At 45.5% G+C, this 27286-nt stretch overlaps 2 protein-coding genes across 3 annotated transcripts in view; one reads left to right on the top strand and one right to left on the bottom strand.

Annotated features, from left to right (window-relative positions):
• Positions 1 to 390: 390 nt before the first annotated feature.
• On the bottom strand, positions 391 to 26376 carry ENO4 (enolase 4). 2 transcript variants are annotated; one of them, XM_044240602.1, is made up of 14 exons: positions 26215 to 26376; positions 20606 to 20734; positions 19650 to 19840; positions 18242 to 18387; positions 16076 to 16248; positions 15850 to 15981; positions 14204 to 14257; positions 12994 to 13050; positions 10742 to 10906; positions 8246 to 8371; positions 6813 to 7008; positions 5150 to 5217; positions 4514 to 4631; positions 391 to 1676 (listed from the first exon to the last, which is right to left on the bottom strand). In XM_044240602.1, exons 1-14 carry the CDS (start codon positions 26374 to 26376, stop codon positions 1522 to 1524), a joined length of 1872 nt encoding a protein of 623 aa, XP_044096537.1. In that variant the 3' UTR covers positions 391 to 1521. The 2 variants fall into 2 exon arrangements, with proteins under 2 accessions (XP_044096537.1, XP_044096538.1); XM_044240603.1 differs by having other exon boundaries at positions 15889 to 15981.
• Positions 26340 to 27286, top strand: part of HSPA12A (heat shock protein family A (Hsp70) member 12A) — a 149924-nt gene continuing 148977 nt past the window's right edge. Inside the window, exon 1 of the mRNA XM_044240601.1 lies at positions 26340 to 26377. Coding sequence (XP_044096536.1) covers positions 26375 to 26377 — 3 coding nt within the window. The 5' untranslated portion in view covers positions 26340 to 26374. The remainder of the gene's footprint in view (positions 26378 to 27286) is intronic.

The following is a 27286-nucleotide window of genomic DNA, read 5'->3' as shown; positions in this document are numbered from 1 at the left end:
CCTGGTCGAGGTAATAAATGACCTCTTGGGTTAATTTAATTTTGTTATTAACTTAGTTTATAAATTTTTGTGCTGGTTCAATTCATTTAATTATGATAATTCGTGTTATGGTTCCAGGGCAGACTCTCTTGATAATCTCCCCTATTCCGTGTGTGTGTGTGTGTGTGTGTGTGTGTGTGGATATGCGCAAAGGCTATGCAAACACCTAGTCATGTTCTGCCTGCCTTTTAAATGAATTTTCCAGGGGCGCCTAGGTGGCTCAGTAGGTTAAGCATCAGGCTGTTGATTTTGGTGTCCGGTCATGATATCAGGGTCATGAGATCAAGCCCCGTGTCTGGCTCCGTGCTGTGTGTGGAGCCTGCTTGAGATCCTCACTCTCCGCTTTTGCCCCTTCCCCCCTCTCAAAAAACAAAAAAACCCAAAACCATAAATAAAATGAATTTCCTTACAGTTTCTTTTACCTCACTGTGTGTTGCTAAGCACCAGGACAGGCAGTAGCAGCCACAAACAGGCACGGTTCTCCCAGCTTAGATACCAACCAGCCCTCCCGCCCCGGGCTCTGAGAGAACGTGCCACTGAGCCCATTTTAAATCACTGCTTTGAGCATAATAAGGCCCTGGTGTTACCATGAGGCCATTAAATTTCCCTATGGGGACTCTTCAAGAGGAAAAGTTCTCAGAAATCTCAACTTAGCCAACTCTCCCACAGGTCAGTATATCACAATTTTTATCATTTTGGAGGAAAGCAAATGGTAAGTTTAAACAGACAATCTAAATTATACAAGGCAGTAGGATATTATTATATCTATAAGGTGTGTGTTTGAATAAATTTATTTCCAGTACGTTTTTGCCATAACCCCGATACTGCCTTACAAGGGAGGCACTTAGTCAGCCTGTGTGATACGTCGTTTGTCTCCTGTGAGATGCTGTTGCGGAAGTAACTGAGCATTATTACCTTCAGAATCTGTATTCATTTACTGATGGGTTTATGCATTTAGACTGCTGCTTTTTCTAAAAAGGATCTTAGGACACCCACAAGCGTATAAGTAATACAATAAAGATGAAAATTTAGAAAGAGGAGGGAATCAAGGAAAAGGGGATGAAGGGCAAGGAAGTAAGCAGCAGCTGTTCGGCTGTTAGAAAGACTGAAGTTCTCACATTTCTTCCTGCGTGAGGAAGGCGGCAAAAATGCGCCTGCGCCTCCGGGCCGGCTACGTCGCTGCCCACGTGTGCGCTCGGCAGCAGATGCACTGGCCTCTTTTACTAGGTCTTGGCCCCCCAAGTGGACAGGAGGGAATTTCCCCGTGGAAATTCGAGGTCTGGAAGACACAGTTTACAGGCGTAATTTCGGGCGGAAATACTAGGTACCAGTGTTAGCAAACAGAAATCCCAAGAATAAAAAGAGCACGCTGGTTAGGGATGTTTTAGAGCAAAGCCCATGTGAAGACACAGGTGGGCTCTGCGGGTCTCAGCTAGCAGCGTGGCCGAAAGGCGGGGGGTCACAGCCCCATCCCGGAGACGCTCATGCTTTGGCCGACGCCTCCAGCACTTCTGTGGGGAAGATGGGCTCCGGGAGCTGGGCTGGCTCGCCCGCCCCGGTAGCCGCAGCCTCGGGTGCCTTGGTCCCCTTCTCAGCTTCATCATTCAAGGGAAAAAATATGTGTTCTTCATTGAAACCTATTTAACAACAACAACAATAAAGTTTAGTGTTGAATCCAGTGGTGCCAAGTTTGATGTTCTTGATTCTGTGGGTAAAGGAGACCACCTCCAGAACTGCCCAGAGGGGTCCCCTCACCATTAGAAAAGGTCCCAGGACCATTCAGTACTGGGCCCGACTTTGCTCAGAGGTTAACCGTGCAATACACTCGTCTTGCTCAGTCTGCATGGTGCCCTTCTGGAACATTCGGTATGCAGTGGACTTTGGACAGAGGCTTAGCGGAAGAGGAGCAGAGGAAGCAGAGGAACTAACTGGAGGAGAGGCCAGGCCACTATGTGAGTACAGAACATCGCCAACTAAGCGTTCCCAAGCAGACGACTGCAGACTTAGTTCCAGTCGGGTCCACGTGGACAGTGACAGTGACCGTGCTCAGTTAACAGCTGAGCTTAGACAGGATTTCCTACTCCTTCTCTCAGAGGAGAAATCTGTCTCTCCAGTTCTTGGTCTCCTTCCCATTTATCGACCACTGTCAATGGGGTGTACGACCACAGGCCAATGACAGGGAAATTTTCATCGCAGGCACTCATCAGAGATCCCAGCGATACGGTTCTGGACCCCGCAATAAAGCGAGTCACGTGAATTTTTTGGTTTCCCAATGCGTATAAAATTTCCGTTCACACTGTGCTGTAGTCTGTGAGGTGTGCAAGAAGTAGCATATGCTATAAATAAATTTGCGTATAAATAAATATAATATATATAATATAAATATATAATAATGATATAATACATGATATATAATAAATATAATAAATAAATTATGCATATAAAATTTCCGTTCACACTGTGCTGTAGTCTGTGAGGTGTGCAAGAAGTAGCATTATGCCTAAAAACAAAAAACACCCAATGTACCTACCTTAATTAAAAATATTTTAGGGGCACCTGGGTGGCTCAGTGGGTTAAGGCCTCTGCCTTCGACTCAGGTCATGATCCCAGGGTCCTGGGATCGAGCCCTGCGTCAGGCTCTCTGCTCTGCAGGGAGCCTGCTTTCTTCCCTCTCTCTCTGCCTGCTTCTCTGCCTACTTGTGATTTCTCTCTCTGTGTCAAATAAAATCTTAAAAAATATATATTTTATTGCTAAAAAATGCTCACCATCATCTGAGCTCTCAGCGAATTAATCACTGATCACAGATCATAACAAAGATAGTTTGCTGACCCCACAGAGACGTGGAGTGAGCAAATGCTGTTGGAAAAATGGCGCCCAGGGAGTTGCTTGACCCAGGGTTGCCACAAACCTTCATTCTGTACAAATGCAGTATCTGAGAAGTGTAGTAAAGCGGAGTACAATAAAATGAGGCATGCCTGTGATCTGATAATCTAGGCCAGGACGCCCAGGGCTTGGCCATGGCCCTGGGAGAGGGGCTGGGCCTCAGGTCACTATCCTTCCTGATGCCTGGAAGTAGCTGTTTTCTCTTGTGGGGAAGTCTGGCTAGAAATGTGGTGGGTCGTTTAGGAACTTAAGGCTTTCACAAGTCAGGATGACATAAAAAAAAAAAACCCAACAAAAAAAAACCCCCACAACCTGGTAATATGTAGGACAATATGATTTTACCTATTGGAAAAAACAAGGCCTGTGTAGCACACTGAACAACACTAACTTTGATTGCCCTTACCTAACTCAGAAAGAGTCTCTCAGTCACATTTTTATTTTCTATGAAGCTTAGGAAGCATTTTGAGGTTGTAACATATGTTAAACATGACATTCCTAATTGCAGTCTCTCTTGGCTTCTTTATTTTTTCAGTGCATATCCTGAGGCACAGGACTAATTCCTTGCCGTCATATGCAAGAACTGATTTGCTCTAGAGGCCAGACCCTGATACATTTATCATATATGAGATCTTACGGATAGCACCCAAGAAAATTTTGTATTTTGTCAATACTACTTAAATAAACACATACTTTTCCCCCAGCATAGTGATTCATTTGTTTTGTCCTAAAATGCAAAATACTTTTAGAATTGCAAAGACAATAACTTGGTCTCTTTAAATATCTCTGTGTGCCATGCACCTGCTTTTGGCCATCACAGGAACATGAAGGGTAAAAATTCACCTTTGGGGTGTTTCTCTCCAATTAGCCCAGTACACAAGGTACCTTCTAGGCATGCAAATTTGCAGAGGTTTGACTTCCTAAATGATTGGTTCGTTTCTCTCAAGACCACAGCCTTGGGGCGCCTGGGTGGCTCAGTGGCTTAAAGCCTGGGCCTTCAGCTCAGGTCATGGTCTCAGGGTCCTGGGATCAAGCCCTGCATTGGTCTCTCTGCTCAGCAGGGAGCCTGCTTCCTCCTCTCTCTCTGCCTGCCTCTTGGCCTACTTGTGATCTCTCTCTGCCATATAAATAGATAAAATCTTAAAAACAAACAAACAAACAAACCACAGCCTTTTCCACGGATGACATTAAACTTAACATGCGGTCTACTTGTCTTAAGTAAAACCAGTTGTTTTCAAGAATCATCAGGAAAACACCTGCCTTTAACTTTTCAGGGGCTGTGCAGAGACCTTAGCTATAATGTGGACCGTAATAAAAGGTGGGCTTGGAGATTCCAATCAATTAATTCTATTGAAAAGCACCACGCAGCTTATTCATTAAGAGGAAGGGCGACAGTTTGAAACATCCAGGTAAACAGATAATCCATTAAGAAAACAAAGCACATTGCGGCAACTGCCACCCTAGTTTTGTCAGCGCTTAGTAACTGTCTTTGGATTCCCCTGCCCTCCCGCCGAGGGCCTCCAATTCCCCGTCTCCAATCTTTGTTCTCTTATTCATGGCTAAGTGAAAACAAAGCAAGAAAGCAGCACGTACCCAGTGTTCCACTCTGGAGCAGTTCTTCCTCTATAGTGAAGAGGCGGTTGTACTTAGTTATCCGCTCGCCGCGAGAAAGACCTCCCAACTTGATAAACCGGACACCGAGTCCGATGGCCTTAAGGGGGGACAGGGAGGTGGACAAAATTGATTTTAAGCGAGAAGTCACGTTTTGCTAAAAATGAACAGGGAGAAAGGGCACGGACGCTGTGCTGGTTTTGGTTTTTCTCTTCTAACTTTGTATTTGATCCTTATGTAGATCAGGAGGTCCGCATACAAACAGAGACGGGAAAGGTAAACAGCGTGACTACGCATTAGATGCTTTACTAGGCATGGGAGCATGCTGATTTCGTCTAAGAACAGTCCGGCCTTTCTCGCTGCCTTTCAGGCAGTTACACTGCAAGTGCACATCCCAGCCGCTCAAGTGTCTCATCATTTTCCCAGGACTTCAATTTTTCTTCTTTTTAAAAGTTCAAAGATTAGCTCTTTGCAAAAGCTAGCTGTCTGGGAGGAAGCAAGTCTTTCATAAAAGGTTACATGACTTTCTCCGCCAAAGACTGCATTTCTCTGAAATACCAATTCATGATAAAAGCAGTGTTTTGGCAGTTCTGCAATTGACCAGCTTTCAGTACTTGCCAGATCGACCAGGCTGTCATCAGACGACTCCCCTTCCGCGCTTCCGAAGACGGCCACGCGCTGCTTACCTGTGAGCAGAGGAATTCTTTTCAGGTTTAGATGGCATAGGAACAGTGAGCATAACGGCATATATATACACACACATACATGTACACAGACACATATGTATGCACATGTGCGTGTGCATGTGTGTATAAACACACACACGTGTATGTGTATGTATGTGCACACACACATGTATGAGCCTCTGGAAACAAAACTGAAAAAACTGCCAAGATTTACAACTTTCCTGTGAAGAGTCAATGATTTGACCACCAGAGAATTCTGACCTAAACATTTGTATTTTTTAATTACCCTGGTTTTATCTATTTATCTCTTTCCAGTAACTCAGATGCTAAATACTACACGAATGCTAAATTTAATTAAAGATATCATAAATTGTAATATCTTTAGGACCACTACAGGGGACCCCAACTGTAAGACACATTTCCATTTTGTCCATGTTCCGTGTAGAAAAGTGTGCATCTTTGAGACAAAATAGAGAGTAAGTGCAAGGGTATCATTTTGGGAGCTGACAGGCCTTACTGGATTTCACAATTCATCATGTAGAATTTTATTCAAAGGGATCTGTCTTTCTGAATGTAAACTTATTTGAAGAACAGTGTGGATGGTACTTAATTTAAATTTGAGGATCTCAGAACCCCTTGAAGTTTGCCAAGGCTACAAAGAACACAAGCCAAGGTTCCTGCTCTGGAGACAGTGTTTGGTGTTTGGAGACTGAGCCATGGTAGTGATCCGAAGTGGAGGACAGCATGCCTGCTGAGTGGGTCGGCCCTGGAGGAAAGGCCAGGGCTGCGACCTCCCGTCTACTACCTACAAGACAGCCCTGCCTGGGCCCTAGTCTGGGCCACCTCCAGGACAAGGGACTGCAAATTCCATGCCATTCTCTGGCACAAGCCCAGGCCCATGGCTGCCAGTCTGGCTGTGAGCCCTGCTTCAGGTCTTAGACAAGCCTTCTGCCTAACTCCTGAGACCCACCCATGTTTCAGGCACTGAACAAGACTCCTGTGAGCTCATGGGACTTCATAGTCTCATAGGCAGATACTGGACATTAAATCACCGTACATGTAATTGTGGCCAATACTACAAAGAGAAAGTATCAGAAGCTACGAGGGAGGTTGAGAGCAACCAGGTAGGGTTGGGGGAAGCCAGGAAAGTCATACATATCTGAAGACGTTTCCCTTAAGGAAAGACGTGAAGGATCAGGAGTAGTGAGCCAATGGTACAGGGCAAGCATGTTCACAGACCTCACGGTGGTAAAGAGTTTGAAACTTGTGAGGAATTTTTAAAACATCAGCGTGGGCGAGTGGGATCACTGTCCTGTGGTGTGAAGCTGAGAAGGTACTGTCCTCAGTCACGCCTAAAATGGGGGGCAGGGGTGGGACTCCTGAACTGGGACTGTCGTGGGACCACCAGGAAGTGGATTAGTACACTAGCTGCAAATTGTCTCCCAGCACCAGAGCTCTGATGGACGGCTGGAAATTTGGTTTTCTGCCAAGATTTACACCATGCTTTTTATTAACTGACAAACTGTACCTTTTTGGCTCCTTGTGTAACCAAGCCAAGTTCCTTATAAGTCTTGTAGACCTATACTTCTACTCACTGTCAAGAAGACTGGTTATTTCCACCAAGTCAGAGATCGTAGTTTGGTTGGTATGTTTGATGACCAGCCCACTGGATTTGGGGGTGCTGATGTCCCCACCCTCTAGAAGTTTAGAAATGCTTTTGGATGCAGCTCCTGCAATGATGTAACACCTGGAACCAAGAGCATTACAGATGCTGTCCCACTGCTCAGAGTCCTGGGTAAATATTTAAGAATCAATCGTTAAAATGTATGAAGCATGATCACAAAACAACAGGAACCCTAGAGCCCCTCATCAGAGTTAAACACCTTTCTGAGACCCACAAAATGGTTTTCTGTTGTTTCTGCGGCTGAGTGGTACCTGAACCATGGCCACATAAATTAACCAGCTTTGTGGAACAGAATCTTCAAGTGATTAAATTTGAGCTTAAAGATCTTTTGGATAAATTGTTTAATACACATTAAATGCTCCACATTGATGGAGCTACTCACAACTAGCTGCCCAGAAGCTGCCACTGTTATTTCTGGTGAACAGAAAACAGAAGGAAATGAGCCTGTGAAGGCTCTAGGCTCTCCCTTCTCAACACCCTTGTTTTTGTTGGTAAGACCATCACATGAAATGAAATACTGTTTTAACTGATGATCTACCAAGTCTCCCAGACCACTGTACCAGATTCTGACCTATCCCATTAGAACAGACCAAACATGGGCCATCTTAGCACAGTAAAACCAGACGAGACCAGAGCCCTGGAACAAGGTCTGAAGATGCCGCCAGCAGGTTAAGGAGCTGGGTGGTGGCTCCGTAAGCCCTGGGCTGTGGCACAGGCAGTGACAGGAGTGATGGCCAAGGGAGGTGTGGGGACCCTGAGCGCGATACAGCTCTCTTCTCATGCCCCACATTTAAATCCATGCCTGATCTCCCAGACACTGTCTGTTCAGTTGATCTAATGGTTCTCTCCAATTCATACTATCAAGAATTTAGGTTTTGGAGATCCAGAGCATTAGGGAGAGTGACGGCCCCCTCTGGCAGAACAACCCTCACCGGATGTCAGAGCTCGAATAGATAGGAAAATCTCGCTCTCTGAAACCTTTTTAAAATACAGCTTTGCAGCTTTACTGCATGTGTAGGAAGTGGAAGGAGAATGCCACACGGGCTGAGCAGAGGGCCCATTTCCGGGAGCACTTAGCCCGGCCAGGGTACCGGCCCGCTGCAGCAGGGGCTGGTGGCTTGGTGGCCAGCCCTGGGTTGCTCATGCAAACATGGGTACCCCCAAGTGCCTGGGAAAGCTCACTTGTTCTGCACACAGGCGCCCTCCCAGGCCCCCTGCTTCGGGTCTCTGTTTGCTCAGTGTGCGACTCCACCCCACCCCAAACTGCACTATTTCCAGCCACCAAGCCAAAAGAATGAGATTTTGCTCTCCGTTGTTATACAGTTCAAGGTGGATCCCTGTTACCTCCTTCCTGAAAGGATCGATTAAGGCGATAATTGCAGGGAACCTGTTGATCAGATCCACGTAGAGGTCCACCATCTCCGCTGCGTTTTTGTATGTTCCCAGCATCACTTCATACTTTCCTCTACTCTGGCGGGTGGAAGGACAATCACAAAATAAAGAGGAATGAGGAATTCCTCAAAGGGGAAAGGCGGCATTCCCATTTGCGTTTATTCATTGCCTATAAAAGATTGTAAACGTCCTTTTTGGGCCATAGTCTCATGAGTCATCTGTGCACTTTAAATATCGGTTACATACTAGCCTGGGGAAACCACGTCACCATTCCTCTTCATGCCCCATGGTGCTCCTCCCACGGACTTCAGACGAAGCCTTCCATGCAAAAGACCAGGTACGCAGTAGGAGGGGAATAGTTTCTTACTTAGTTTCGGCATGTGGTGCCAGCTACCTGGCTGCTTGGGTCCACGGGCAATGACATGAATTTATAAAACAGGACAGACAGCAGTGCATAGCTTCCCACTCACCAGAACCCAGCATCTTTCCACTCACAGTAAACAAAGCTGGTCTCCTGTACCGTGAATATCCTAAAATTTGAAAGCAGGGCGAGGTTTTGGAGATACCAACAGCCACTGTGAAATGTCCCATGACCCATGGGACGGCATCTCCTTCTCAGGTAGCAAGCGCGCCTTACCAGTAACCATATGGTTCTGAAAGAGTTCTAGTTCAACTCCATTCATGTGAAGTCTGGGAAGCCCCAGGTCATCAAGAACAGAAGTAAACCGGGCTAACGGATCCGGTGTCATGTCTCTGCAAATCCTGGCACTGATTCCCAAGTCTGTGTTCAGGGATGGCCCCTGGGTTATTCGGGTACCAGGAAGGAGGCAGGAGGCGACAGGATGACTGGTTTGCGGACACCTTCCTGCTATGGCTGCCAGTGGGATGGATGCCATTGGAACTAGGCAGGTTCCAAAGAAATCCATACTCGAAAGGATCTTGTACTTTTCCCAGATTAAAAAGGCAGCCGGAACTTTTAGTTTCTTTACTGCGAAACCTTGAAAATCCTATCTTGTCAGTAAAGAAATACTAATGATGTTGAATTAACATTGTAAGAACTATCTGATATCAAGCTAATTCATTTCACTGAATATAAGCAAAAAATACCCATTCTAGCTAGCACTAGCAGTCAGTATATTCATAGTTCTCGGTATACATTGCTGATGAAAACATGCAATTATTTTTTGTAATAGTATGTCTAGGAACCAATCATTATGTGGAGAATAGGAAATTACATTAAACAAGGCTTCCTGAGCTTCGTATCTTTAGAAAATTTAAAAGGACTTAGAAGTCAGCTGAAACTTAGAGTTCTTGTATGCTGTTCAAGTTTTCCTTTGAAGTTAAAAGAATCACAGATTAAAGCGGAATTCTCTTCAGCCATATCCCCTGAATGGGACATTAATTACCGAGTCACCACAAATGTACGTCAACACGCAGGGCACTGCATACATCACAGACTCCGCATTTGTGTTTTTGAAGAAAGGAACTTGTACGTAGCAGACAGACAACTTTTACCAGTTTCCCTAACATGCCGGCTTCCCAAGTCCAAAGGTTAACTGCTGCTCTATTACACTGAGGAAGTCAAATGAAAGCTTTTTAAAAATGAACCCGTTTTCCTCTCTTTTTGAAATAATTGTCCCCATGGGGTGCAGTCTCCGGAGAAGTTTCATCGCTAAAGCTCTCTCCTCCTAACCCAGGCTGTGGATAACATAATCAGATAAAAATACAGTCTCCACAAATATCAACAACTTGGAAATATTTTTACATTTAAAAAGGGAGTCACAGCAGAAACTCAGAACCACCTACCTGGCCAGACGGGCTTACCAAGTGATAGCTACAACGGATCCATTTTCTATGCCTGGCAAATTCCGTATCTACCAACCAAGGGAGTGAACCCAACAGAACAGACCAGTTTGTTATTTTTCAATAGCTCTCACGGTCTATGTGAGCACCCCTCATTTTAGCAATTTTTGTTACAGAATTTCTATATGTAGCTATTTTGACATTTCCTGTTAATTTCTAAAATTATATGGTTATGTTATTCTCTGGTCATTAGCTAAGTCAGCTTTCTCGACTCCATTTATATTTGGAAGCCGCACACAATATTAATAAAAGCAATAGGATCTGTTTGGAAAATACTCAGGTATGTGCTGCTTTTGAGTCCTAATTTAAAAATAATGGGACCTTGGGACGCCTGGGTGGCGCAGTTGGTTAAACGACTGCCTCCGGCTCAGGGCGTGATCCTGGAGTCCCAGGATCGAGTCCCACATCAGGCTCCCAGCTCCATGGGGAGTCTGCTTCTCCCTCTGACCTTCTCCTCGCTCATGCTCTCTCTCACTGTCTCTCTCTCTCAAATAAATAAAATAAAATCTTAAAAAAAAAAAATAAAAAATAAAAAATAAAAATAATGGGACCCAACAAGTTACGTGTTCCGGAGCAGAAACTTACATAATCCATCAGCTCATGGGCAGCACAGTTGATGGCCAGGTGCAGGTTTGTCCCCAGGTCCAGCCCCAGGTTCGCACAGATGCCTTGAATTAGGACCAGCGGTTGCTCTATGGTGTCGTAATTAATGGTCAAACAGCCAAGATGTGACATCTTGCCCGTGATGGGCTGTTAAAAGACCGAAGGCAAATGACGCTTATGGATACAGAGCAGTAAGCTTCTTGGAGCTTCCTGGTTATACACTAGGTACCACTGACAACCAACACAGCTCTCTAAACATGTGGTCTTCTGAGTCTGCATCAGTCTTATGTCTTGGCATCACCCATCTCTGCACGACCTTTAGGCATACGATTGCCCAAAGCGTCTGGAGTAATTTTCCTACCCTCATGGTTTCAGGCTTAACCTGGGAACACACTTTTCTGTCTTAGGTGCGTCTGTATAATGTCCTGATCAACCCTGCCGTGGTACACGGGCTGACCTGAGCCGCGACCCCAAGGTGGGCGAATCTCCAGGCTGTGCTTCTGAGCACCTGTCCGGTCCTTACCTCTGTCCTCCTCCTCCCACTCCCAAACCTGTTCTTTCCTGTGTTCCATGTTCCTTTTGGAGAACGTAAGTGTGAACATGGAGCCCTCCTTCAGGAAAGGTCTTAACTTGAGAAAAGATAGAAGATTTCTGCTAAAATAAGGCAGCACTACGGATGGATTTCAGTGGAAGGCGGTTTGGGACCGAAAGCAGCCCCGGGAAAGGCAGCCATGTGTTTCTGATGCAAGGTCAGCCCTGCCGTGCCCTCCTTCTAAGTTGCCACTATGAATTATCACACATTTGAAGCAGAATAACGGTGATTCTGAAGGGGGTGTGTGTGCGCGCGCGTGTGTGCACACCAGACTCAAGGGCAAACATGAACCGAGGCAGAAATATCCCATTTCTCTGCTGATCGCACAAGTTAATTATAAGCGCCATCTGACATTCTTAACGGCAGGGACAGGAACCCTTTATTCAGCAATGGAACAGGTGGGGAAATTGCTGTGTATCAATCGAGTTTTGTTCGACTCTTCTCAACTGTAAGCATCACTTCTTGAGAGCTTATTAAATGCCCGCTACCCTTCCAAACGCTTTACATAAACACATTTACTCCGTACATCAACCCCCTGAAGCACGTACAATTACTGTCCCATTTCACAGAGAGATAAGTAACTTGGGACAGATTTTAATCCAGGAAGAGTAGCTCCAGAGTTCAGGCCTCTTAACTGGTACGGCTGGCTCTCTAGAATCTACCATTTAACCTGTTTCTAACAGGAAAAAAAGAAGTAGGAAAGCTGACCATGGGAAGGGCCGATGCTGGCCCGCGTTTCTCAGAACACCCAGGACGGCCTGCTGGAGCGAGGCGGAGCGCGCGGACGCGGAGTCATTTGGTCCCCACGCCCCGGCTCTCTCCCGGGGTCTAGGGCGAGAGTGTTGGGCTCATCCCTACAGATTACCGACCAGGCACTTCACTTCCTCGTGTATTTCCTCACACATTTCTCTTCTCTCTCCCAGTGCGGAGGAGGAATTTAACTTTTCACCTTTACTAGTCCCATCACCGCCTGCACCGTCTCCAGGATTCTGACTGGTTATTCCGACTCTATTGTTAAAGTCCAGGCATCTGAGAGGTGTGTCTTCCTGGGCGCCCCACAGCCACCGAAGCCGTGGCCGGATCAGGTGGCGATGGCTTCCGGAGGCTCTTGAGGCCACCCCGGCCAGTGTGGACAAGAACTGTTTGTCAGGCTACCAACAAAATCGGAGGTCTGGTAATGGTTCGTCTGAAATGGGGCTTGGGTGCCTTTTCAGGACCCGAAGAAAGAGAGGGCTATCGTTTTGTGCCTTCTGTTTGTTTCTCTCTTACTTGGTAGGGATAAGATTACAATCGAAAACATTCTATCTGCCGTTCAGCTGGTTAGCCAGATTCACTCTCCCCAACACGTCACCTACCGAGTTTCAACTCTATTATATTGGATTCATAAATGCTTCCGCACACCCTCTGGGGCATCTGTTAGAGAGCCAGCCGCTGGCCCGGCAGCCTGTGGCCAGGGAGGTGGGGCCCAGTGACATTCCAGCTCAGGGGCTGTGGGGCTCAGCGCTCCTGGAGGAATATCACCGCGTCGTTTCTGTGTGAGCCCTGGGCCTGGAGCACCGTTGACCGGGGCTGGAACATGGGCAGGGGCTATGGAGATGAACTGTGTCATACTGAAGTCTGGTTAAGAAATACATAAACTTACTTGACCTCTTTTGCTTCCGTTATGCCCTTTTTTGGTCTCTGTTTTTGGAGGTGGCGGCTGTGAGATAGGAGAGAGAGAGAGAAATCACTTGCCATTTTCAGACTTTGTGGCAGGGAGCAGAGCTTCAGTTCCTGGGGCCTGACCAGCACACTGTGAATCTCCCACCACACACACACCCCCATACCAGCCCCTCCCGATTTTGAAAAACTCCAGCCTGTTTCTCAAACTCAGGTATGTGGTCCTTTTCTCATCCTTCTTTTCCACCTCCATTCCTATAAATGCATTTCTATTCATATAAATGAAGCATTATTCACTCCTACAACAACCCCCTCCTTGCCCTGAGGGAGCAACACCACTGTGCGATTTGCCTTTAGATTGTTTTGAATATTGTTCTAAATAATGTACAAATAAATAAGGTACAAACACTTCCGCTGCAGGGTGGATTTGACTTTTGGAAATAGCCAAAGGTCATTAAATCTGATGAATCTGGTTTGCGTAATATCATTTGAGATGAAAAGCAAAGATACTTTCCAAGGACGTTTGGTCATTTTTAATACCCATAATGTGGGGTGTTGACCTAACTCTGGAGCAAGGATTCAGCCCTTAAAGGGTGCATTTTAATACCCAGCATTTCCTGGCTCTGTAAACTAGGGCATGCTTGTCAAGAATCAATCAGGGCTCACACCAGAGTACATGCAAAGACAGTTCTCCTGCTTCTTTGCACCACGCAGTCAGCTGAACTTTCTATCCCCGGTAAAAACACCACACTCGGGAAGCAAACAGATGTGCGAGGCAGGAGACATATAGCGGAGAACAAGACAAACACGGGCACAACCAGGGACTCATACCTACGGCTCCCCTGCCTCTGTGGCCTCCCTGTCCCGGGCTATCTGGCCAAAAACTCGCATTTGCTCAACCCTGGGATTCTAAGCAGACCTCCGAGTCTGGGGCCTTAACTATTATACTAAACTGCCTCGCACATCCTAGGGGCCAAATCCTTTCCTTGCAATTCCTAAGGGATAATTTTAGCACAGAGGCAGCTGATGAGATTGTCAAGTGCCTTTAGAAACCAAATCCAGGTCCCAAAACCAAATGAATACATTTACATATCCATAACAACAATATTGAGTTAACTTCATAATAAAGTAAAATTTGTATACTGGGAGGTGTCAGTATCAGCAATTAGATACCATAGATTCTCTTTACCTACCATTTCAATTGTTTTGTTGATATGTTTCTGAATTTCCAGAAGCATCTCCACACCCTGTAAGTATAATAACCGTGATCTTCCACAACTGTAGTTTAGAAACTTCAAATACAAAAACTTACAGCACATACTGGCTATTTCTGAGTATTTGTAGGGTTCCCAATAAGGTATCCTAGTTAGTGGATTAGATGTGGTCTACAAAATCAGAAGATTCAATGCTAATCTTCAGCCCTCAATTTTTATTTGGTTGGATATGAATGAAAGATCTTCTCAGTTACGCTTTCTTCGCTGTTCAGAACTGACGGGCGCCATTGGCTGGATCAAGTCAGACACACTCTCTTTCATAGTCCCTTGACCAACCCTTGTTGCAAATACACATCCTATAGGTCAGCAAGGGATTCTCCATGACAGTGTTTGAGCTGGTATAAAGCCACTGTCACTTAAAAAATAGGAATGTATATCCTGATGATTGTGGGATCTGCACACGAAGACAAATAAAGGATGGCATATGCCAACTACGCCGGTCCTCCAATAACCCAATGGATTTGAACTGCAAGAAGGATCCTGGCGCTGGGATCTGAACGCGATCGGACAGACAGTGAGCCAGCTAGGAATTCCTAGTGTTCCACAATCGATACATCGTGAGGTAACGGTTATTCTCTTTAAAAAAGAATTCTTTATCATGAAGAAATTATCTTGAGATTGAAAAAATAGTGATTCTCACTAGCTTAGGTAAAAAAATACCACTCCATGTATTACCTGACGGGATGGAACTTCCTGTACTTTTTCCTGAGAACATCCACTACAGTACCTAAATGTAAATTCTTTCTAATGCCCTAACTGGTAGAATATTTCATGGAGATTTAGAGAGGCACAAGGGCTCCTTCAGGCCAGTGAAGAACAATACAGAAACTAGCACACCACTAAGTATAAAGATGCAACTTAGGAGTCCTCCATTCGAGAAGCACACACTGAACCTCTCTTGCATGCCAGGCGGTCCGGCCGGCCCTGGAGCTCTTCCGGAACAGATCTGACTGCCGGGAAGGAGCCAGCTTCCTCCTGCTGCTGCTGCAGTGCCTCGGCCGGTAAATAAAGATGCCCTGACTCCCCCAGGTAACAACCTCCCAGCCCATCATGGGTGGCAAGTTACTCACCCAGGGCTCCTTGGTGAGTCACAGGCATGAATCAGTGCTGAAGGGAACCAGAGACTGAAGGTGGCTTAAATGGGCCCCTTGTATTTGAGGTCTTGCTTTCTTTCCACTTCTGATTGCCTAAATTTTTTTTTTCATTTTTATATTTAATTCTCCCTCCCTTGGTGTCATAAGCCTTGGGGACCTACAGGAAAGACTTGTCGATGACAGAGCCTTTTTTTTTTTTTTTTTTTTTTTTTTTTTTTTTTTTTAAGAAAAAGTAGTGTGTGGGGAACCTGGGTGGCTCAGTCAGTTGGGCGTCTGACTCTTGATTTCAGCTTGGGTCATGAACTCAGGGTTCTGGGATCAAGCGCCACACTGGGCTCTGTGCTCAGCCAGGAGTCTGCTTGAGATTCTCTCTCTCCCTCTTCCCCTCCTCCTGCTCATGCTCTCTCCCTAAATAAGTAAATAAAATCTTAACAAAAAAGGGAAAAAGTAGTGTGAGATCATCGAAGGTACTTGTCTAGCTGTTAATCCAGGATGGGGAATACACATCACTTCTTTCATTAAATTCAGTTTCCCGGGCGATGACTTCCCGCAGCTGACCAGAGACACCATTGGCAAAGGTAAGGTGAGCTTTGTGGGCTGTTCCTGGAAGAGGGGAAACCAAGGAGAAACAAGAAATGTGGTTCACTGGTGTTGAGATCCTCACGGGTCTTCGTGATGGAAGACAACGGATACTGACCTGACCTGACTGCTTCAGCAGTGCAATATTTAAGTAGAGGGGGTTATTGTCCAGGATGGCCCTGGTTTTGGCCATAGCGAGTGACACAGCCCCTATGGCCATGCTACCATTCAGTACAGGTTCAACGGGTTCTGGAGGCACAATAGGTTTCTCTGTAAAAGTATCGTTCTTCCCTGGAGGGAAAAACAGGGATAAAAGATTCCTTTCAAGGGCGTTTGACTATGATAAAACACTTTTTAATGCTTTACTTACAGATGTGAAGAAAGTGGAGGCACTGAGGTTGGAGAGAAATGATCTCCACCTCAAGCCCTCAAGAAGTTTCTGTGTGACTTCACTTACAACTCCCCAGTGTCCAAATCATCCGTAGCCATGGATTTTGCCACTCTGAGAAATTTTCAGACATTCGATATGAACTCCTTTGACAATGGTATAGGGCAGGTACTGTCAATCCCACATTCACTTAGGAGTAAAGTAGGGCTTAGAGAGGCCAAAAGACTTGCCTAATATCCAAAAGGAAGTGAAAGAAGAAGATCTGGAGTGTCTTTGAATCCCAATCCTTTGTTTTCTACACCCACCAGAGCTCCTGCGTATCCAGCTTCCTGCTGAACACGTCTCTTCATGGATGTGTATCTCGCTAGTAACCTTGCTGGCTAATCCCAAACAGGTGTCCCATTGTAATAGAAATGGCTTCCAGAGCTAGCTGTGCACCCTCCGCCTCACTGGCCTTTCACTCTTATTTGCTCCCAGCCGCCGCCCAGCCTGCCCAAGTGCCACACCATCCCTTGTAAATGGCCAGTGCCTGTCCCCAGCTGCTGGCCTGGGTCAGGTGGGTAAGACAAGCGGAATAAGGCACGTGACCCCATAACACACAGCAAAGGTTCAGCGAACTACTGTCCCCTCCGACTTCTTCCCTTCTCTGGCGCTCCAAGTTCTGTCAGTCAACAGCAACCGCCCCAGAACACCCACCGCAGATCTCTACCGTAATTAGAGGTAATTTAGCAGCGGCCGCCCCCTGTGCACGGAGATTGGTCTTACATGATTCTTTTGCCTTGGGAGACTCTCTTCCCTCTCTGGGCCTCGGCATCTGAGTCCAGGAGATAAGAAACCATGTCTCCATGGTCTCTTCGGTCCCTTCCTGGTTCTGGTGCTTTCTTATCCCAGGGAACCCACATGGATTGGGTGTTTACTTTGTGCTTTGGCATCATGTGAGGACCTGGTGGGGCTAAATTGAATGAGACATGATTCATGTCTTCAAGGAGCATGTTGGAAGGACGTAAAACTCGATTTACAACACGAGCAGCAACTCCGGAACACTAGAGGGGCTGAAGTTCACCATATGTTGGAAAGCGTGGAACAAAGGGTCATGATAACTTGGACTATTTGCTTTAGAATAGCAAAGGCTCCCAGTGAAAACTTTAATAAAGATTTTATTTATTTTATTATTATAATATTTATTATATTTATTTATATAATTTTTAATTTATATATTTATTTATATAATATTTATTTATTTATTTGTTTAATTTATTTGTAAGAGAGAAAGTGAGTGAGAGATTGCATGAGCATGGGCTGGGGGTAGGGGCAGAGGGAGAGGCCATTTCCCTGCCAAAGAGACGGGGTTCAATCCCAGGACCCTGAGATCATGACCTAAGCTGAAGGCAAATGCTTAACCCACTGACCCACCCAGGCACCCCTCAAGAACTTTTATTAATACGTTATTAATAGGATTGAGAAAATGTTGGTTATTCATATCAATAGATATCACTAATCCTTAAAACATCGAGTGGCTTTTAATAAATAAATAAATAAATAAAAAGTGGCTTTTAATGGATATTTGGGGGGCGGTTAAAGGTCCCCCATGCCACTTCCCTTTTCCCTGTCCCCAGCATTGCCACTATGCAGTGTACTTTGCTTGGTAAGTGCTCACTTCTGGGTAAGAAATATTTTTTCTTTTCAAACAAAGGGGAGGGTGGGATGGGGTAAACCCTTGCCTGCCCCATATGGCAGCGTCGAGCAAGGAAGTGGCATTGAGCATGGATGGTACCTGGGGCAGGGGGGGCACCCTCGGTCTGCAGCAAAAAGACTCTAACTGGAAAGGCAGCCAGAGCTTCAGCCTTTCTTCCTCACACTCTAGTTATCGAAGGTTCTGCAAGATGAGACACTGACCTTGCTTTTGTCCCCTTTTTTTGGCTGGGGGTGGAGGAGGCGGTGGTGGTGGTGCGGGTGAAGGGATGGACACTCTTGTGTCTTCCAGGCTTTTTTCCAGTTCTCTCCTCTCTTTGTCTTCTTGTGCTTTATTTCCAAAGAATGTCCTTTATGGCAAGAAAATATGGCTTTACAGTGAATATCGCTCATAATTTTGGTCAGTTTGAGTGCTGAACTCCATTCAACATGTGTCAACAATTAACTCTGCTTTTTTTTAGCTACTCTAAGACAAATCAGCTTCACTTTCCAGGGCCCCAAAATAATGATGCTGTTAAAACATTGTGTTCAAGAGCTGAAATTAATTTTTGCCTAGAAATAAAGTCTTAAAAGATTTTAGGTGCTTGTTTTTTTTTTAATTATTTGAGCCTATTTGTTTATATATTTAAAGTAAAATTTGAATATGCTTTTTGATTAAGGGCTACTGGATTTTTCTCTTTGAATAAATGACCACGAAAAGAAAAATGAGTCAAGAGTAGATAGTGAAATGTATAGTACAGTGGACAGGAATTCATTTTCTTTTTTTCTTTTTTTTTTGGTGGGGAAGAAACCTTAAAATGAATAGTTTAAAAACAAAAACAAAAACAACAAAAAAGCAAAATATCCTTGAGAAGTCCTAAAAGGTACACAAAGAAATGAACTCAAAATGGACGAAAGACCTAAATGTGAGACAGGAATCCATGAAAATCCTCGAGGAGAACGCAGGCAGCAACCTCTGTGACCTCAGCTGCTACAGCTTTGTCGATGTTCTGTTTAATTAAGCAAGTGGTGGAGCTTTGAGAGAGACAGAATCCAGAATCCAGCTGACCTCTGTTGGGCCAAGAGGCTCGTGACACTGGACTTGCATGAAAGGAACAGTGATGCTCACCTTTCCTTGGCTGGGCATTGAACTGCACTGACACGGCCCTAGCGACCACTGCCTTGGTTGTCACGTGTTAAAGTCAACCTGTGGGCAGAGCACGGAGGACCTGTTTGTGGCTGGAGGACTGACCACCAGCGTCACCCACTGGGACTCGGTGGAAGCGTATGATGCCCTCAAAGGTGGCATAGGAGGTGGGGGGGCCGGAAAGGACACCATCTGGATTCTTACCAGTGCTCTTGCTGAGAAACTTTCTACTGAAACTTGGACTGAATACACATGGAAAAGAGGCTGAGAGGCCTGATGCCCCTCATGCAGGAAAAAAACCCAGGTTTTTAGAAAAGAGCATTTCACCGCTTTCGAATAGGCTTCTTACTCAACTTGCTGACTATACCTTCTAGATATGACAGACCTGTTTTACTGGCGGGTGAAATTAAAAAAAAAAAAGAGAGAGAGAGAGAGAGAGAGATACTCTTTGTACTGGACACTTCCGTTTGAAAGCGGAAGATCTACCTGAGCACCTGGTCCACCTCAGCCTGGTCGGAGGGCGTCAGGCCCTGAAGCTCCTCGGTGATGGTTTCGTTGACCCACTGCACCGCGATGCGGACCGCCTCGGACCTTGCCTCTTGCTCTGCGTCTGCCAGCTCTGGCAGAACATTCTCGAGGACTTCAAAGTGCGTTGAGATCACCACCGAGCATATGCTCTGGAAATAACATCAACGAATTCTACATCTTCCCTCCCTCTTCCAGAAAGGAAGAAATTGAATGTATCCGGCTTTTAATGTGCATGATATTTTATCACCAGTTTCAAAGGGAAAATGAGAATATGTAATTTTCCTTGAGATATTTTTATAACTGTTGAAACTGTATGGAACCCAACTTCAGGGAACATTTAAAATTGTTACCTTGTTAAAATACACTTATAAAAATCTTACATTGAACTTCATTTTTATCACTCCCTCTCCAATAAATAGCTAAAAGGATACAGACTTCATCAAAATTATTTGCCTCCCAGAGACAGTAGCAAATTTACTTCTAACAAATATGTAGCAATTCAAGTGAATTATTACAATTATGAAAATGAAATTTTCCTTTATGTCAATCAGCCCACATATTTATAAATCTATGTAAATTTATATATAAACATATGAATCTATAAACATACCTACAGATTTACAGAACTCATCACATTAATGATGTTGGATTTTTTTAAAAACGACTTTTGCCCCATTTCTCCATCTTGGATCATCTACAGGCTAGCATGCCAAGTCTGTATTCATATTGCACTTAAACATAATAAAGCCATAATGCTTCCTTGTAGGGTTCATGCTTTATGTGCATGACTACCTACAAGTTGTATGTATGTATTTCACAAACATGGAATTTTAAGTCCTTAATTTTCTATAATTTAGACAGTAAATGCGAAGGAACCAAGACACAATAAAGAACACATTTAAGCTGCGTCCTACCTTGGGGAAATTTTGAATGGTGCAGAATATTTCCACTTGGAGGGTTGGAAGCCCCAGTCCATCCAAGACATTCTTCCCCACGACTCTGCATATGGTGGGAGGCTTTGCAAGTTTAGAAAAGCAGTTTGCCTTCAACACACACACACACAAACAAAAATTACAATACCATGACTAATTTATATTTAAAAGATCATTCACATTTACTCTAGTTTCTTTTAGACCTCTCCCCTCAGTGTCCTCCTCATGCAGGGGTGGGGGCAGGAGGTGGGGGTGAGGTTGGAACTATCAACTCTGTGGGAACTGCCCTGCCCTCACGTGCTCAGATCTGGATTAACCTGATGCAGGGTCTCCGGGATATGGAATGATCTGTTCTCTTTCCAACTCTCAGCAGAAACTCACGTACATTTACTTCTTTTAATGATTGTAAAATGTAAATTTATTTACAAGCAAAATGAAACATCTGAACAAAGTTTTTAAAAAAGGAAAACAAAAGTCTTTTATTCTTATAAAAGGACTGATTCAAAAATCAGTTTTAAATGATATAATCCCACAATTTTAGAAATCAAATAAACGTCTCCATTTTACAGAACAGTATCTAAGAAAATATAGAACTATAAAGCACCTAAAACATACAGTTATTGTATGTTTTATTTTTACATATAGTTACATATATTATATGTATTTATAATTACATATACATATTTGCATGTATTATATGTATTTACATATATTTACATACAATAACATACAGTTACTGTAGGTTTTATTTTTAAAGAATATATCATGGTATTGGCCACTGTTTTAAGGGCATCGCCCACATTATTTATGTCATAGAACAACCCCATAGGGATCAGTATTTTTAAAATCTCCACTGTACAAATGAGGAAAACGAGTATAGAGAGATGAAATATTTTGCCCAAGATTGTACAATAGCTGGCTGAGCTGGGGTTTGCCTCTAGACTGAGTCCAGAATCCACGTCAACTGCTCTCAATCAATGGGCGAACGGGAGAAGGACATGAAGTCAACCTCCAAATTCAAAGCATTTTAGGAAGAAAAATAAACATGAGGAATGTGGTTATGCTCCCTGTTTTTACAAATCAGGAGTATGAGGCCCACACTAACTCAGGCTGTTCCTGAAGCAGATAATCTTCCATCTGCCGCGCTGCGTTCCAATTTGTTCTGGAGACGGTGCCTCAGAGTGAAATTTGTAGTACAAATGAATTTAAGGGAGGAGAAACAAACAAACAAAAATAGCTCAAGATTGGAGTCTTAGCCATATTAATTTACTTTGAAACAAATACCTCTGATTTAATTAGATGATTCGAGCTACCCAATGGGGGAGATTAGTTGTTTGAAAATTAGGATTTAGCTTCTCCAAAAAGACGCCTATTTGGAAGCAAAGTGTCCATCAAACATGACACACCTGAGAATGTTTTCCCATACATTTCTTAGAGATCCCATGTCACTTTTTAGCAGGTCCTAATCCATCCTGCTGTCCAAGATCTGGAAGACAGATCATCTCTAGAATGCTGTGAGGCAAACTCTGGAACCTTCTGGGGGCCAGTTTTTATTCCTCCCCATGAGGCATCTGCTATTTTAACGGTGAAGGCTTCTGCAGAGGCTCTACTCACTCACCAGTGGTTCACACACAGAATGTGTTCAAAGCAGGTTGTCGGAACCTTGGTGAAAGCCATTTCATTGATGTGGAAGGCAGAAGCCATTTGGAAGTGCTCTAAGAGAGAGGGAGAAGGGCACGAAGCTGAAGCAGAAAGCCCACTCAAAAAGCCTGAGTAAAGGGGCGCCTGGGTGGCTCAGTGGGTTAAGCCGCTGCCTTCGGCTCAGGTCATGATCTCGGGGTCCTGGGATCGAGTCCCACATCGGGCTCTCTGCTCAGCAGGGAGCCTGCTTCCCCATCTCTCTCTCTGCCTGCCTCTCTGCCTACTTGTGATCTCTCTCTGTCAAATAAATAAATAAAATCTTTAAAAAAAAAAAAAAAAAGCCTGAGTAAAAAGATTCAAGATGGCGTCTCTACACGGAGGAGGAGCAGAAGTGGGGAGAGAAGGAGGAAGGGAAGGTGAGGGGACACCCTCCTGGACCTCATCAACAGACTGTACTGGGCTCTTTCTCTGCATTCACTGCCGAACAGGCCTCTGATCTTTGCATTCAAAATTCAATGACCTCAGCCTACATAACAGGTCATCTCCTACCCACAGGTGGTGCTTCAGCACAAAAAAGCAAAAGTCAATTTTCAAGCCACCATATACGTATATATAGATGTACCTGTGTGTATATATGTATGTGTATGTGTATAATAAATATATATAATTTATACATATGTATATATAATTTATTTTAGAGAGAGTGTGTGTGTGTGGGCAAGAGGAGGGGCAGCGGGAGAGGGGAAGCAGACTCCCTGCTGAGTGCAGAGCCCCCAGACTGGACTCTATCCCAGCACTTTGAAATCACGACCCTAGCTGAAATCAAGAGTAGGAGTCTCAACCACTGAGCCACCCAGGCACCCCAAGCTATCCATGTATTTTAAGGATGATGGTTCATACGTTACAGAGTAAGTGTCTCAATGAATTTAGATAGAATCAGGAGAGGAAAAAAAAAATCTAGCTTATGTGTTGTGTATTATAGTGAATTTGAAATAACTAGTAACAAGTCTCCACAATGTACAATATTATGTTAGGAAGAGAGAGGAACTAACATTTTTTAAGTATTTAGTATATGCCTTGAAGGAGTGTCTTGTTTATCACTGTATCACTCACAACAGTGCCTGGCATATTTAGGATTCCATAAATTAAATCTTGTATAAACTAATGTGTCAGACACATCCCTGGGAACTTTGTATACATTATGTCGTAAAATTCTCAAAACAACCCTGTAAGGTAAATCATCATTTCCGTTCCACAGAGGAGCAAACTGAGTTCCAGAAAAATTGCATAAGGTAAAGTAACCAATGTCTTAGTTACTCACTGCTTAGTTACAGATGACTCCAGAACTTAGTGGCTAAAGTCATTTATTCACTCATGATTCTACAATCTGGTCTGGGCTCAACGCGGTAATTCTTTTGACTGATCTTCCCTGGGGTCTCCCATTCAGGCTCCATGACCTGGACACTTGACTGGGTCCAGAGTATCCAGGATGACTTAACTCATGTGTCTTGTCGTCTCAGCCAGGATGGTTAGAACATCCTAGAGGCTGGCTGGACATGTCTTTCTCACAGGATTTCCTGGAGCTGTTGCATCTGCCAGAGCCTCTCTACCTTGATCTCTCTCTCTCCAGTTGGGTAACTGACTTCCAGGCAACATGATGACTGGTTACCAGGAGGGAGTACTCCAATACTACAAACCTCAATATGGCAGCACTTTACCATGCTTTTGTCTGCACTGTGCTTGGCATGGGGCTTGTGATCAAAGCAAGTCATATGGCCAGGTCCCAAGGTGTAGGAGAGATTTACATAAGAGCAGTCACAATGGTGGTATGGTTCATTGGGGAGCATCAATATCATAGTCCACTACAGCTACTAAGTGGAAGGGCTAAGAATCAAATCAGATCTGCTTGACTTCGGGTCTCAAACTCTTTATCAAACTATAAGGGACTAGATTGTATTACTATTGCCCCCAAGGATCTTCCTCATTATCTCAGTTCCTCAAATATGTACAGAAGCAGTGAAGAAATGGCATTTGAGCTTAACACTGGAGAATATGTAGTATTTCACTGGGCAGACAAAGAGGAGGAGTCAAGGGCAGATCCTTTGGGTAGAGGGAGTATGATAAGGCAAGGGGAGGAAGTGAGGAACTTCAGGCTTTAGGGAATAGTAAGGAGCCACAGGAGGTTTCTGAGCAAAAGAATGATGATCAGATTTAGGGTTAGGAAGGCTGCTCTGGTAACATGATTTAGTTGGACTTGATAGAGGGAGAAACTAAATGAAAATACAGATGGCTAAAACTCAGGCAGTGACATTGTCTTTTTGCCAGTCATTCCTGAACATCCTTCAAAGTCCAAGCCAAAACCTTCTCAGATGCTACAGCCTACAGGTTCTTCCCTATCCCTGAATTCCTTTGACATACAGTGATCTGTCCCTCAGTCTAGCACAATCATGTATCACCTTATCTATTACTCCAGTTCTTTTACATAGCAGTGGTTTTTGTCCCTAACCAAGGTATAAACTCCCAGAGAAGTGTACAAACCAAAGTCCTGGCTGCCTAGCAGACTGGGAAGAACATTACATCGAGGAACCCGAGTCCAAGTGTCTAGTCTTAACTTTTGCACTAGGTAGCTGGGAGGCAAGGTCTTGGTGTCTTTGTGAAATGAAGAAGTTAGACTAGTTTACTTTCAAGAATTCCTCAAGTAAGAGACAGTGGAAAGAGAATGGAATGTAGAATCGCATTCATTCATTTGTGCCACAAATAAGTGCTCGAGTGTCCGCTATGTACCATGCAATCCCTTGGTACTGGGAACACAGACCTGGTTCGATTTGTCACTGTTACTCACTGTGTCCCTTGGGAAAATCACCTAAATTCACAGGGCCAAGCTTCCGTATTTGTAAAACTGAAATTAATTTTTACCTCCCAGTGGTCCTAAAGATTTAAGTGAAGTAGCATAAATCACAGAGCACTGGGAGCTCAGCACGTCCCTCCCCACCCCACCCCCAACATACAACTTTTACTTCTAGGCCACGACCAAGAGAAATAAACATTCATGGACCCCCCCCCCCAATATCAACTGCCACAACCAGATGTGGTTTTGAACCTTGTAAACACACTGTGCGTCTTTTCTGCATGTACATACTCGGCTTTCCCAACCACACTGCCTTCCAGGAGGAAGGCGTTGTTGGCTAGTTCTTAACGGATCTGGAAATGAGAACACGCTTGTTTGTTTCGACTGCTCATTGCTTAAGGCTAAGGTATGTGCCTGACCCTGTGCTGAGCACAGGGTAGGTGGTAGGAAAAGGCCCCTGCTCTCCACGAAGCTCGCAAGCCTAGGAAGGGTCTCATTACGTTTAGGAAATGATTTAGGAACACGCGAGGACAGTTCAGGCGAGACGGGCAAGACTGATGTGAATTTGGAGTTTGGGGGGCAGCTGGTCGGGTGGGGGTGGGCATCCAGGGTGAGAAAGGTGCGCACTGCAAGGCAAGCATAGGTTGGAAGGAGACTTGGGAGCAGTGAGAATGGGCTGGGCATGAGGCCCTAGGGCAGGCTGAGGCCAAGCTGAGGCGCTCATCCGTGTTCACACGGAGGCCGCTGGAGGTTGGTAAGCTGAGCTACGCGGTATTAAGGTCTGTGTTTAAAAAGCACTGCACCCGGGCGGACCCGCTCAGAGGCAGCGAGGAAGCTGTCGCTTCGGCCCCATAAGCGCCTTAGACCCCGCTTTCCTCTAATCACTGCCTGTCCACCACTTTCTCTCTCTCTCTCGATTTCTCCCGCCCACGTTGCCGTACCGCTTCTTCCCCAGGCATCGCCTCCCCGCAAGACCGCGGACCCCGAGCCCGCGGCGGCGGCGCGCGTGCGCGACTCAACGGCGCAGGCGCGTGGCGTTGCCGCAGCGTGGGGCGGGGGGAGAGGGGCTGGAGGGAAGAGGGTGTTTGTCCCAGGTCCCTACCAGGTGCCCGTAGACGTCGGCAGGCTGGAGGTAGAAGGTGGAGTTGAGCAGCTCTTCCAGCCTGCGCGGGACGTCGTTCTCCCGGTAGTACTCCATCGCCTGCTGCTTCAGCCTCTGCAGCTCCCTAGTGGTCCCAAAGCTACGGCCGCCGCCTTCTCCCATGGTAGGAGATTTAAGGCTACAGCTGGGGTTAGCTTGGGGGCCTGCGAGCGTCCTGCCCGTCGCTAGGCAACGCAACGAGATTCCCGAGCCCCCTCCCCAAGATCTCGCGAGGCTTCCAGCCCTGGTTCTTGCCGCGGCGGGAGCTGCGCATGGCTTCTCTAACCTCCTCAGTCCCCTCCGTGAGGGTTTTGGCCCGGGGCTTGGGCTCCTTTACTCCCGACGTTTTTCCTCCGCCGGCGTCATTTTCCACCACTTTCCCCAACAATTTTCCTGATGGGGATAGAATTCATGCTCTCAGGAAATGCCTTCTGCGGAAGCGTGGGAGCGGTAGCCCCGGCCTCCAGCGGGGGGACCGGAGCCCCTGGTGGCGCGTCGTGGTCCCCACGGCCCCGGGCCATCCAGCCTCCCCTTCCCCGCAACGCCCTCATTGGTCGAGGTCGGTGAGCGCCTCCGGGTGGCGAGGGTGTCCCGTGCCCGCCCACTCTTGGGGGGAACCAACATACCCTTACTGGTCCGTGGAGGTACCAGGAATTCATGCATTCGCCTGTATTTAGCCACCTGCCCTGAGCCTAGCAGTGTGCTGGCTGGGCACGCTATGGTGTGCAGGAGAGAACCGGTACCCAACCCCCATCCCCACTCCGCGAGATCAGTGGGAGGGAAAACCAGTGTGGCCCGAAAAAATAAGGGATGAACCCCTAATGGTTATGGCTTGGATAGGCCTAGGGGTGGGCAATGATACAGGCAATACCTGAGAAGGAAAAGCGGGAATGCGAGACTTCATTGGGTCATATCCCTTCTCTTGCACCTTCAGAGGCTGCATCAGTACTGCCCTTTTAAATCCAGCTGCCTACTTGGCTTCATTACACCTGCTACGTGTCCTACGCAATCAGAGAGCTTCTTGTGCCCTCTG

This window comes from Neovison vison, chromosome 2, assembly GCF_020171115.1.
Source record: "Neovison vison isolate M4711 chromosome 2, ASM_NN_V1, whole genome shotgun sequence".
NCBI lineage: Eukaryota > Metazoa > Chordata > Mammalia > Carnivora > Mustelidae > Neogale > Neogale vison.
This window is presented reverse-complemented; position numbering and strand designations above follow the sequence as displayed.